Source organism: Giraffa tippelskirchi, chromosome 9 (assembly GCF_054371585.1).
Source record: "Giraffa tippelskirchi isolate mGirTip1 chromosome 9, T2T-mGirTip1v1.2.pri, whole genome shotgun sequence".
NCBI classification, from domain to species: domain Eukaryota; kingdom Metazoa; phylum Chordata; class Mammalia; order Artiodactyla; family Giraffidae; genus Giraffa; species Giraffa tippelskirchi.
Genome location: NC_137283.1, coordinates 139,344,202 through 139,357,897, shown reverse-complemented (window position 1 = coordinate 139,357,897; position 13,696 = coordinate 139,344,202). Strand labels below are relative to the sequence as shown.

General features: G+C 46.2%; 1 protein-coding gene across 1 annotated transcript; it reads left to right on the top strand.

Annotated features, from left to right (window-relative positions):
• The first annotated feature begins 11,935 nt into the window (after positions 1-11,935).
• On the top strand, positions 11,936-12,754 carry OLIG3 (oligodendrocyte transcription factor 3). The gene has a single exon (XM_081529749.1). It carries the CDS (start codon positions 11,936-11,938, stop codon positions 12,752-12,754), a length of 819 nt encoding a protein of 272 aa, XP_081385875.1.
• Positions 12,755-13,696: the final 942 nt, after the last annotated feature.

Sequence of the window (13,696 nt, the reverse complement as noted above, 5' to 3'; positions counted from 1 at the left end):
TATTGACTATGCCAAAGCCTTTGATTGTGTGGATCACAAGAAATTGTGGAAAATTCTTCAAGAGATAGGAATACCAGACCACCTTACCTGCCTCCTGAGAAATCTGTTTGCAGGTCAAGAAGCAACAGTGAGACCAGACATGGAACAACAGACTGGTTCCAAATTAGGAAAGGAGTACGTCAAGGTTGTATATTGTCACGCTGCTTATTTAACTTATATGCAGAGTACATCATGTGAAATGCTAGACTGAATGAAGCACAAACTGGAATCAAGATTGCCAGGAGAAATATCAATAACCTCAGATATGCAGATGACATCACCCTTATAGCAGAAAATGAAGAAGAACTAAAGAACCTCTTGATGAAAGTGAAAGAGGAGAGTGAAAAACCTGGCCTAAAACTCAACATTTAAAAAGCTAAGATCATGGCATCCAGTCCCATCACTTCATGGCAAATAGATGAGGAAACAGTGGAAACAGTAAAAGACTTTATTTTGGGGGGCTCCAAAATCATTGCAGACGGTGCCTGCAGCCATGAAATTAAAAGATTTTTGCTCCTTGGAAGAAAAGCTATAACCAACCTAAACAGCATATTAAAAAGCAGAAACATTACTTTGCCAGCAAAGGTCCGTCTAGTCAAAGTTATGGTTTTTCCAGTGATCATGTATGGATGTGAGAGTTGGACTATAAAGAAAGCTGATCACCAAAGAATTGATGCTTTTGAACTATGGTGTTGGAGAAGACTCTTGAGAGTCCCTTGGACTGCAAGGAGATCAAACAAGTGAATCCTAAAGGAAATCAATCCTGAATATTCATTGGAAGGACTGCTGCTGAAGCTGATACTCCAATATTTGGGCCACCTGATGAGAAAAATTGACTCATTGGAAAAGACCCTGATGTTGGGAAAGATTGAAGGCAGGAGGAGAAGGGGACAAACGAGGATAAAATGGTAGAATGGCGTCACCGACTCCATGGACATGAGTTTGAGCAAGCTCCAGGAGTTGGTGATGGACAGGGAAACCTGTCGTGCTGCAGTCCATGGGTTTTCAAAGAGTCAGACACAACTGAGCAACTGAACTGAACTGACAACCCTTGGTGATCTTACCTAATCTCTTTCCTTGATTGGCAGAAATTTTTATACAACTGCCTACTTAACATTTTCATTTCGATAGGAATCATAGACTGAACTTACCTAAAATATCTCCTTCCTCAGTCTTTCTCATCTCAGTTGTTGTTGTTCAGTCACTAAGTTGTGTCTGACTCTTTGCAACCCTATGAACTGCAGCATGACTGGCTTCCCTGTCCTTCACCACCTCCTGGAGTTTGCTCAAACTCATGTCCATTGAGTCCTTGATGCCATCCAACCATGTCATCCTCTGTCGTCCCCTTCTCTTCTTGCCCTCAATCTTTCCCAGCATCAGGGGATTTTCAAATGAGTCAGTACTTTGTATCAAGTGGCCAGAATATTGGAGCTTCCACTTCAGCATTAGTCCTTCCAATGAATATTCAGGACTGATTTCCTTCACGATTTACTTGTTTGATCTCCTTGCAGTCCAAGGGACTCTCAAGAGTCTTCTCCAACACCACAGTTCAAAAGCATCAATTCTTTGGTGCTCAGCTTTCTTTATAGTCCAGCTCTCACATCCATACATGACTACTGGAAAAACCATAGCTTTGTCTAGACAGACCTTTGTGGGCAAAGTAACGTCTCTGCTTTTTAATATGCTCTCTAGGTTGCTCATAGCTTTTCTTCGAAGGAGCAAGTGTCTTAATTTCATGGCTGTAGTCACCATCTGCAGTGATTTTGGAGCCCAAGAAAAGAAAATCTGTCTCTGTTTCCACTGTTTCCCCATCTATTTGCCATGAAGTGTTGGGACCAGATGCCATGATCTTAGTTTTTTGAATGTTGAGTTTTAAGCCAGCTTTTCAGCCTCCCCTTTCGCCCTCATCAAGAGGCTCTTAAGTTCTTCTTTGCTTTCTGCCTTTGGAGTGGTATCATCTGCATATCTGAAGTTGTTATTTCTCCCAGCAATCTTGATTCCAGCCTGTGCTTCACCCAGCCTGGCATTTTGCATGATGTACTCTGCATATAAATTAAATAAACCAGGTGATGATATACAGCCTTGATGTACTACTTTCCCAATTTTGAACCGTTGTTCCATGTTTGGTTCTAATTATTGCTTCTTGACTTGCATATAGGTTTCTCAGGCAACAGATAACATGGTCTGGTATTCCCATCTCTTGAAGAATTTTCCACAGTTTGTTGTGATCCACACAGTCAAAAGCCTTAGTATAGTCAATGAAGCAGAAGTAGATGTTTTTCTGGAAATTCCTTGCTTTTTCTGTGATCCACAGATGTTGGCAATCTGATCTCTCATTCCTCTGCCTTTTCTAAATCCAGCTTGTACATCTAGAAGTTCTCGGTTCACATAGTTTTGAAGTCTAGCTTGAGGGATTTGGAGCATCACTTGGCTAGCATGTGAGATAAGTGCCATTATACAGTAATTTAAATATTCTTTGGCATTGCCTTTCTTTGGTATTGGAATCAAAAGTGACCTTTTCCAGTCCTTTCCTCAGCCACTGATGAGTTTTCCAAATTTGCTGGTATAATGAGTGCAGCATTTTAACAGCATTGTCGTTTAGGATTTGAAATAGCTCAGCTGGAATTTCATCACTTCCACTAGCTTTGTTCATAGTAATGCCTCCTAAGGTCCACTTGACTTCACACTTCAGGGTTCACACTGAACCTTCACACTTTCACTTCACCTTTCACTTCACACTTGCAGTTCACACTCACTTCTAAGTGAGTGACCACACCATCGTGGTTATCCTGGTCATTTGGACATTTTTGGTATGGTTCTTCTGTGTATTCTTGCCACCTCTTCTTAATCTCTTCTTCTTCTGTTAGGTCCTTGGCAATTCTGTCCTTTATTGTGCCCATCCTTGCATGAAATGTTCCCTTGATATCTCCTGTTTTCTTAAAGAGATCTCTAGTCTTTCCCATCCTATTGTTTTTCTCTATATCTTTGCATTGTTCATTTAAGAAGGCTTCTTCTCTCTCCTTGCTGTTCTCTGGAACTCTGCATTCAGATGGGTATATCTTTCCCTTTCTCCTTTGCCTTTCACTTCTCTTCTTTCGTCAGCTATTTGTAAGTCCTCCTCAGGCAACCGTTTTGCCTTCTTTAATTTTGTCATCTGCACAATTATTTTCATTGTGCAGATGACAGAATGAAAGTTCTAAAGTGTGTACTTCTAGGAAAAAGCAAATCCTCTCCAGGAAATTTGACGGGGTGTGAAGTCTTTTTTGTGTAATATCTGCCTCTGGTCTTCCTACCATAAGGAAAACACTGTCATCGATGAGGAAGTGGCATCTCTATATTTACAACATAAAAGTTATCCAAAGAAATATTTTATGTCTCTCTAGGAACTCATCTTTCCCATGATTCTATGGTATTTAGAAGCTTTGGCCAGAAGATAGATTATTAGAGAAACCTACACAATATTCTTTGTTGACTTGTATTCTTTGCTGATGTTTGGTTTTGCTCCCTTTGTTATTGATGGCCTTATCAAACAAGGATGGGAAGGACACCACAAACACTCAGAGGAACTGTGCTGTCGTTATTCTGTGCCATGCTGTGCTGTTCTTAGTCCCTCAGCCGTATCTGACTCTTTGTGACCCCATGGACTATAGCCTGCCAGGCACCTCTGTCCATGGGGTTTCTTCAGGCAGGAATCCTGGAGTGGATCCTCCTCCAGGGCATCTTCCCAACCCAGGGATCAAACCCAGGTCTCCCGCATCGCAGGTGGATTCTTAATCATCTGAGCCACCAGGGAAGTTATTCTAGTCCAGTCTTTAAAAAGGTTTTCAAATCCCTGGTTGCATATGCTCTTCAGATTTTAGTTTTTAGTTTCTATAGCTACTTAAAACTCTTAAGGTGAATTGGTTAGAGGCTCTTGATGGGCCCACATCTTTCCTGCCACATGTCTTTCAGCAATATTTTTCTATTGGGTATCTGTTATTGGCATCACTTTGGCAAAGACATTATTTTCCATTTAATATAATTACTTCAAATAATAAATCTAATGGGAGCAAAAGAGCTATTACCCCTTGCTTTATTTTCACAGGTGACAAAACTTTGATAAAAAGATAGGTCCATTCCAGCAAGAATACTTGAAAATTTTACACATAATTGCATTTGATATTTTTTTGACATAAAAAGATCACATACAAGAGCTTTTTAAGGAGAAAAATAATTTTGACTCTGGAAAGAATTTTAGAATTAGTTTGTAAGTTTACATCAACAAAATAAAAGTTGGCTTTTTCTAGCAATGAATTTCTAGTCTTGTATTCTTATTGAAGTAAATGTCTTGTTGTATTATAAGCATGTATTGGGACATTAAAGTTGTCCCTCAGTATAAAATTGATAAAGTTAAAAGCTTTTGTTTCTTTTTGCCAGTGGAAAAAATCAAGAATTTGTTTGGAAACCTTGTCCAGCTAGGAGATCTATAGTATTAATTTCTAAAAAATCGATTTTTTAGCAGAGTTTCAGTCTGATAATGTGCTCCATTTGCCATTTGATCTCTACGGCAGTTTTGATGGTACTTATAAGTACCATCTCCAAAGAAGCCCTCAGTGTTTTCATCCTCACAGCTTATCTCAAGCAATTTGACTGAGATACACACATACATACATTTGCAGGATGTATGAATGGTGAACAAAGCGCCATAGAAACAGAAAACTTGCTCTTCCTGGGTCTTTGGAAAATGGTTATAAATGGGCTCTGTATTAAAATATTAGAATTAAATTTTCCAAAAATTTTTAAATTAAGAAAATATGTGAGGAGCACTTTCATGCAAACAACTCTTTAAAATGCACTTAAGAGTGAGATTAAGTTTATGTATTATGAATGAAGGACATATACAAGTGTGTTCTATACCCTCCCTTTTCTTTCCACCTTTTACAAAGTTTTTTTTTTCCTAAAAGTCTACCCATATTTATTATACTTGCCATTATAAAAAGGAGGAAAAACAAAATGCTAAGGTATCCAATTGAAATGCTCGCTTCTATGAACATAACTAGTCCAATATTCTGTTATTTCATAATTATCAAGGGTTATAAAAAACAATCAAAATTATTAAGAAAATATGAGGGTTTGGAAAATTATCGTTTCCTTCACCAATGTCTTCAGTAATGTTATGTTCTGAATGTTAACTTCCATTATCATTTTATGTTGTAAAAAATAACATATTCCAAATATATAAGACTGTTTTACTACCAGTTCTTGACAGTTAAGAATATCATTTCATTTAAGCAGGAGACTCAGACTAGTCTCCAAGTGAAATATAGAGTAACTAAATATCTACAGATTTTGAGTAATACTTTTCCAGTTTCCAACCTGCTTCCTCTTTTCAGATCCCACCCCCAAAATAAAAGAAAAACAGTACTTGAAACTTCAGTTGTCTGGATAATTGCTTCATTTTTATTATATATCATAATATTAAAGATGAAATTAAAAATTCTGCCAATATTGTAAATGGTGACAATTTGGGATTTATAAACTTTACACTCAGACTGTTGATGTTATGCAAACAAAATAAAACATATCACTAAATAGAAAAAAAAACAATGGTCTAGTGAGAAAGGAGAGTATTTCACAATTCTATGTGTCTTTAGAAATGATGAAACAGAGTTCACCTGGTCTGTAGCACATATTATGTATAAAATCAGTTAATCTGTGGAAGTGTTGATTTTCAAAAACTGCCATTTTGACTTTTCAAGATTTTTAGTGGCAGACTCTTTAATCATCATTTGTTTGAAAATAATGTGTGCAAATATAACATTTCAAATGCAAGTCTACCTCTGAGAAGGTGTGTACTGTTTTCCTTTGTCTCTATTAGCATCTGAAAACTAACTTATTCCTTTTTATTTAGAACTCAAAGGCTTCAAAGAAATATTTTAGTATCTTTAATTTTATGCAAATATACATGTAAGTTTTGGAACACACAAGTGTAGGTACTTACACTAAAAAGCAATTTGATAAACTGACAACATGAATGTTAGCATCTCTTTAATTCTCTGTTGCTCAATAGGTAGGTTCTTGTCATTCTTACCATTTTGTGGTATATATTCACATACTTTACGTATAAACCTGAATTTACTGAATACAAAATGAAAATAATACACATGCTACCCAAGATATTTATCTCTTAGAGAAATATGTATCTCTAAAATAAAACTAAATTCCTTAAGCATTTTAGCAAAGAATATAGCAATATGTGTTACATTTAGCTATCTAATTGAATATACCAAGGAGATGATAAAATAGCTTCCAAAAGAAAAAGAACTTAATATTCCATGTTATTTTATATTGATATCAAATTGTAGGCAGTGACTTTAACTCTAAAATCATAAAAGAAGAAAATTAATAACAATAAAATACTAATAAGAAATCATCTACTTAGTGCTTGTTAAAGTATTGATATTAATGGGGCCACAAATTCAAAATGTCAGGATGCATGCCAAGAATGTGTGTATACGTATGCAAATTTTAATATAAACTCATCAGTTTAAGTGATTGATCACCAGTGATATTTAAATCAACCTAAACATTTCAATCTTGAGGAAAAATGTTTTCAATTTATTGGCTTTCTTTAGAAGGAAAATCAGTAGAGGTTTTGGCAATTGAGCAGCTGTTTCCAGAAAGGAAAAAAAAGTACTGAAGTATGCTTACTAATTGAGCAAAATCCTATAAATGAAACCCAGAAGTTCGTATCTCCTTTGACTTTTGTCAGTCTTTAAATAATTATAATGAGACTGTAAGTTCTGGCCAGCCTTGTAGCTTATGCATCATTAAAATCAAACTTCTACTTCTGCCAGTGGATTAACTTGTCTATATATCCACATAATTAGCACTTCATCATTTTATGTTATTCTGGGATTTCCTCTCACCCTCCAATCTCACATCCAACATTGTGAAAAGCAGTTACTATCGCTTCATAAAATTCTAGTGTCCTTCAACTTCTGCTATTTTCCTTGTATGAAAATCAAATTTTAAAAGGTGAGGAGAAACACTGGACCGATCATGAGTGTTGGAGATATTATGTAAAATATGGGAAAATTCAGAAAGCTAAAAGCACGTTAGCCGACCGGCCCAGGTCCATCCCCTTGGGTCCTTCTAGCACCTATTTAATTGTTGGGTTTTCAATTTTGGCATCTCCGACTGCGGGGACAGGGGGTTTAGCACCCTCGCTACACTCCATCACTCAGGATGCGCTGCTGGGAGAAGAGATAATTTTTGCTTGGCTGCGATTTATGTTGACATTTCATTTTTTAAAACTTGATGTCTTCTTTTTTTTTTTTTTTTGGTAACGGCTTCTTTGATCAACCTAACAGTCTGGATGACCCGGTCCCCGTTGCTATTGTTGCGAAGTGAATGTTTTACTCAGCAGATAAAGAAAGAAACTACTTTTTTGAGAAGTTCCTCCGTAGTCAACTAGTTTTTAGGCTATTCCTCCGGTTGCCCATGACGGAACATCTTTAGAGATATTTGGGTTTCCCTTTTATCCCTTTTGTTTCTGAAGGGGGATTGGGTTAAAAGGTGAAGCCCACAGGGCAGCCTCCTGCTGTTCGGTCTTGGCCAAAGTTTCTGCCGGTCAAGTTTGAGGCTTGACCGAGAGAAGCCCGCGGACGTCGTCGACTGACCGGCTCCTCACAGTAGCCGCCTGGCAGGTCAGCCAGCGTGACATTTGTCGCTGGACTCTTACGAGGGCTTGGGGCGGGGAGGGGTGGCGATCGCTCCTGAGCCCAAATCGCCGCGGCCTCAGGCAGAGCGGCAGCTTCTAGCGAGGAACTCGGTGGCTGGAACTGCGGAGCGGCGCGCACCGGGCAACGGGTAAGACACAGCCCCCGGCGATCTGGAGATGGGAGGGGTTCGGGAGGAGCCGCGAAGCCGCTGGAGGGCGCGGTCCCCGGAAGCCGGAGCTGCGTCCCGTCCGGGGCTGCGGAGCTGAGGCTGTGCGCCGGGGGCGCGCCGGCCAGGGAGGGCGGCTCTTCCTCTCAGGTGCCCGCGCCGACCTGCTACTTTTCTAGTGTTGTGCAGAGGCTGAGAAACTCACAGGCTCTTCCCAGACCCGAGACTGCCTGGTCTTGGGACGCACCTGTTGCCGGGGCACGACCCCCGCCTCCCCGCCGTCGCCCACCTGGGCAGCCAGGGCGTGGGGTGTGGCCTAGGGAGCGCGGCCTCGCTGCCGCCCGCCCGCTCACTCCGCTCCAGGCCTGCCGGATCGGTCCGCATGGGCCCCGGGCCAGGGCCAAGGTCGCGGAGCGTCTCTGGTTGAGGTTCCTTTAGGCAGCCGCTGGCTCGGCCCAACGCCGGTTGCCTTCCTCTCCCCTCCCAGCACTCGCCGGCGGGTGGGTGATGGGAGAGACGACCCTCGGAAAGCAGTCCATCTGCTTGCCCTAGTGGGGCTTCCAGCCTGCTCCCTTTCGGGCTGCGGGCTTACCCCGAGGGGCTGAGCTCGGGGGTGGGGGAGTCGAGTGGAAGTGCATTCTCCGAGTCCAAAGCAACTCCGCGAGACCAGCGCCCAGGAGCAGCGCCAGCGCTGCCTGGTGGACATCTCTGCCTTTTCGGCCCTGGCTAGTACCAACCCATTTTATGGCGAGCAAAACTGTGGCTCCTCTAGTCACTCTCGCTCTTTGCCTAGAGCTAAGGAATGGGGAACAAGCCTCCTAGGAGAGGATGGGACTCCTGGAAGGCTAAAAGTGTTTGCCTGGCTGGGGCCTGGGCCTTGAGCCATCCCAGGCTCACAAAAAGTGACCCTTGGGGAAAGCAGAGGACAACTAGAGAGGAGAGGACGCGCGCGTCCCAGACTGTGACCGAGGACTCAGGCCAGGACACACTCCAAGCACTGCCTCCGTACTGGAGCCAAAAACCGTTTGGAGATGAAGTGGATCTGGTCCGTGCAGGCAGAGGCCCGGCGCCCCTTCTGCGCCCAGTGCAGCCCCCCTTGGGCCTGGCTGCTGTCAGCCTATGTCCCTCTCTCCGTGGAAAGATGCAGCGGGGGAAAGAGAGGCTTCTGGTTCTGATTTCCAAAACACAGCCCCCAGTCTCTTCAGCACCGCAAGTGAATTCTTCAGTTTGTATTGAGCAGACTGCTCCCCACCTCCCCACCCACACACACTCTTTCCCTCCTCGCCCCACCCCGCCCCCCGCAACTTTACCTTCTCTGTTAACTGGCAGGGCGGGGAGAGGAGGGATATTTTACTTTATTTCATATTGTCCATTGAGAAAATAGGGATTTTTTAAAAAGGTAAATACCTTTCAGCGGCCTGATTTTTCTCCTCCTTTATTTGCAACCCTTCTGCTCAAACTAGACCTTGCCACTACTTCCTGAAGTCAAAACTGAGCAGCAGCATTCTCACTTGGGGCATGGGAAGGACAGAGGTCGATCCCCAAGGATCAGGAAGGTGGTTTTGACAGGGGGGCGGGCCTGTGTACTGGCCCAAAGGCGAGGAAGCCGCTTCAGCTCCGGTCCAGCGCTCCCGGCCCCACACCTTGATCAGCAGAAGAGCCTGTGAAGGCTGTGGTCCGGACCACGCCTCTTCCCCCAGCTTCCGTCCATCACCTGGGGCGTTGTCCGAATGTGTGCTTTCTGGAACCCTTTTGCTCAAAAGCAGCTCAGGGGATATCGTTATCTGAGTTCAGATGGGCGAGTCCGGTGCATTAGGAAACATTCCTTTTGCTTGGACATTAGGAGTACGTTTGGACCGCAGTCTCTCCACATCCAACTGAATCCTTTGGATTTTTCGTTTTAAGAAACTTTCTATGGAGGCGACAGAAGAATGAGAGGCTTGCGTCCAATCTTCAAGGGCACTAAGATCCTGGCCTTGACGAGGGGGTGCTGGCCATTTCCTTTATTTTTTCTTTACGGAGAAGCAATGATCAGTGTCGAGAGAGGATCCGTCCCCACCTCCTGTCTCCCCACCCGACCTGCTTTCGCGGCGTGACGGTGACGAGGCACATCCTCACATGGCGCGCGAGCTCGGGACCTGGGCGTGCATCCCTCTCCTGTCGGCCGCTCCATTTGCGTCAGTGGAAAGTGAAGCCTCTTTTACCTCGCGAGTCCTGGAGGCTTGCAGCGACTCTGCGGCGCAGTGTGAGGCCCTGACTGCTCGAGATTCCGGGATTGTTTCAGTTTTGCACTTGCCACCCAGACACTCAGCCGCAACCTAACATTTTTCTCCTGTTCCTCCGAGCCGGGAGCATGGAGGTGCCCAGGTTTTTCTAGAGGCCGCCCCTGGGGCCGCTTCCCTTCCGGGGATTTCTGCCTTCCGGCCTCTCAGGCGGCTTAGCTAGTTCCGACTGACAAAAACTCAGCAAGGGGGAAGAAAGGTCGGCGCCGAGCTCTCCTCTGGAACCGAAGGCTCCAAACTCCAGGCCTCCTCTTTATTCCCCAGCATGGACTGTGCGCGGGACCGCAGGGCCCACGCGCGCACGCACCAGAGGCTTTTCGGATCTTATGGTGCCAAACCACACACACACCCACAGTCGTAGTTTATTGTTCGATCCTGAGCTCCCGCTCTCCCGGACCGCGAGTGTGGGGAGGCCCCGGCCGGGGAACGCGGAGCCGCTGATGCTCCGCCCGTGTGCGCGCAGCGCCCGAAGGCCCTCCGGCCGAGCTGCGGGAGGGGGAACGCTCCGCCATCTTCAGCCAGCGCCGTGGTGCGGGAGTTGGGGGGTAGTCGGAGAAGAAACAATCTCTCCCGGTGTTCTCGGGAAACTTTGCAATCCTTAACTCCCTCCCTCCTCCTTCTCGGCCACTTTTCCTCTCCTCCCCTTCTCAAGTGGCTCTCATTGTAACGCCAGGGTAGGTTTGTTTCCTCATGTCCAGGTCTAAGAAGTTATTGAATCTGGCAACATTGAAATTCTTTCAGTAATCTATTTTTCAAAACGAAAGAAAAGATATAAAAAGCCAGAGACCCATTCTCACAGCAGTGTTGGGGGCACACCCCGGTCACCAGATACGGACATCCCATTACAACCACACCGGAGGGCCCCATAAACAAAATAAGCACAGCGTCAGTGTTTAGGGAAAGAAATCTAATGAAATGAACTTCAGGCTGTGCACGTCGGCAGGCATCCCCCTGCCCCTCCCACCTTGACCCTGGCGTGTTGAACCTGCCCTTCATGTGCATCCCCGTCATTGAAACCGTTCCACTGAAGCTTCTTTTGCCCACGTTTTACAAAACTTGGGAGTAGCTGTGAAAGAGAGGAGAGAATGGTTCAATTCCTCTTTCTAAGCCCAGAGGAATCTCCACCTGGCTCTCTTCCGTTTCCTTCCTTCGGTGCCTTTAGGTGTGCTTTGGTTAGGGAAATTAGGAAGGGGAGTGCGGTGGAGGAAAGTTGTTTCCTTCCCTTTCTTTCTTTCTTTCTTTCTTTCTTTTTTTTTTAATCCAGAAGGCGCGAGCTGGAGCGGTGAGTGTGTCAATCAGAGGGTTTTGTGCCTGGGGGCTCCTAGCAGTTCTGAGCAGAGGTGTCCCAGGGCGGCCCCACAATGAATATGAATAGGAATCCTTGCTAAATGGGACAGCAAAGCGCACCGCCCTGAATGATGGCACGTCATCCTAACCAGCCCAGGATAGATAGGAGGGTTCCTTTTGTTTCTTTTCTCCGCCGCAGCTCTATAAAAGCCCCTCTTTTTCAGCGTGAGGTTAGTTCAAGCACACACCAACGAGCTGTCCAGGAAACAGCCAAACCAGAGAGAAGGGAGTGGGGAGGGAGAAAGGCGGGGAAAGGCAGTGCCTCAGCTTTTCTTCTCACGTCTTGCCGCTGAGAAGTGGGTTGCTGGGCTCTGCAGCTTTTTTTTTTTTAATTCAAGATTTTCTCTAATTTCCCGCCTAAAGCTTCCCCACGGTAGGGCCGCATCCCCTATAATAAAATGAATTCTGATTCAAGCTCTGTCTCCAGCAGAGCTTCATCTCCGGACATGGATGAGATGTATCTGAGGGACCACCACCACCGCCATCACCACCACCAGGAGAGCCGCCTCAACTCGGTCTCGTCCACGCAGGGCGACATGGTGCAGAAGATGCCCGGGGAAAGCCTCTCGCGGGCCGGCGCCAAGGCCGCGGGCGAGAGCAGCAAGTACAAAATCAAGAAGCAGCTGTCGGAGCAGGACCTCCAGCAGTTGAGACTGAAGATCAACGGACGCGAGCGCAAGCGGATGCACGACCTGAACCTAGCCATGGACGGGCTGCGCGAGGTCATGCCATACGCGCACGGGCCCTCGGTGCGCAAACTCTCCAAGATCGCCACTCTCCTGCTGGCCAGAAACTACATCCTCATGCTCACCAGCTCCTTGGAGGAGATGAAGAGGTTGGTTGGTGAGATCTACGGGGGCCACCACTCGGCCTTCCACTGCGGGACCGTGGGCCACTCGGCCGGCCACCCAGCGCACGCCGCCAGCGCCGTGCACCCGGTGCATCCCATCCTGGGCGGCGCGCTCTCCTCTGGCAACGCCTCGTCCCCTCTGTCCGCTGCCTCGCTGCCCGCCATCGGCACCATCCGGCCTCCCCACTCGCTGCTCAAAGCGCCGTCCACGCCTCCCGCGCTGCAGCTGGGCAGCGGCTTCCAGCACTGGGCCGGGCTGCCCTGCCCCTGCACCATCTGCCAGATGCCGCCGCCGCCGCACCTGTCCGCTCTGTCCACCGCCAACATGGCCAGGCTGTCTGCCGAGTCCAAGGACTTGCTCAAGTGAGCAGCGGGCCGGCCCGGCTGCGGAGGTTGAGGGGAGAGCGGCGGGCGGGAGGGGTCGGGTCGAGGTGCCGGGCCCGGGAGAAAGGGGGAGCTGGGCTCATGGCCCGTGGGAGGGTGGGCGGCGGGGGGACCCCTCAGTGGCCTCCCACAACTGCCTGAGAGATCTCAGACCCTACTTGACCCCCGGAGGACAGAACTAAGACCAAACTGCAATTTGTAGGTGGTAACGAAGGGGCACTCGAACCAGACATCGTGTGTCTTGCATGCATGCTTCTTTTCTCCATGCCGCGCCACTTTTTCTCACTGCCATAGGCTCTTGTCAAGACTACATTTGTTGTATAAAGACAGGATCGGTGTAGTTAAACACTTGGCGAAGGGACTTTAGAGTTGGCTCTCTCTGGCTCTGCGTTCTTACCATGGAAAAGACAACCATCCCTTTTGTGAGAAACAAATGTAAATACTTCCTTGAGATGGGTGCAGTTATGACTGTCTATCCGCTGGGCAGTTGATTTTCTAGAGACAATGTGGGGAGAGTGGGGGGAAAGAGATAAGAGGGGAAGAGAGAGGGAGAGAGAGGAGAGGGAGAGAGAGAAGAAGAGAGAGACAGAGACAAAATGTATCTCAAGACCCAAGTTTTGAATTTCATCTCCGGTCCAGGGCATGATAACTCTTCCGTGGGTTTTCCTTAAGACGCAGTGTAGGTCGAAAGAATGCATGCACGCTTCTAAATGAATCTCTTCTAAACATGTTGTGCAGGCCATGGTGCCATTTTCCTTGTAACAAGGATTTATTAGTGAATTCTCTCAAGTACTCCATACATCTGTCTGTGGTTGTAGGAAATGAACAAGGGGGCAGAGTGCAACGACCCAATCTCACGCACACGCGCTTCTCCCCCACCCCGACCCCCACCCGCCTTCAAACTTCATTCCCAACTCTCCTGGGC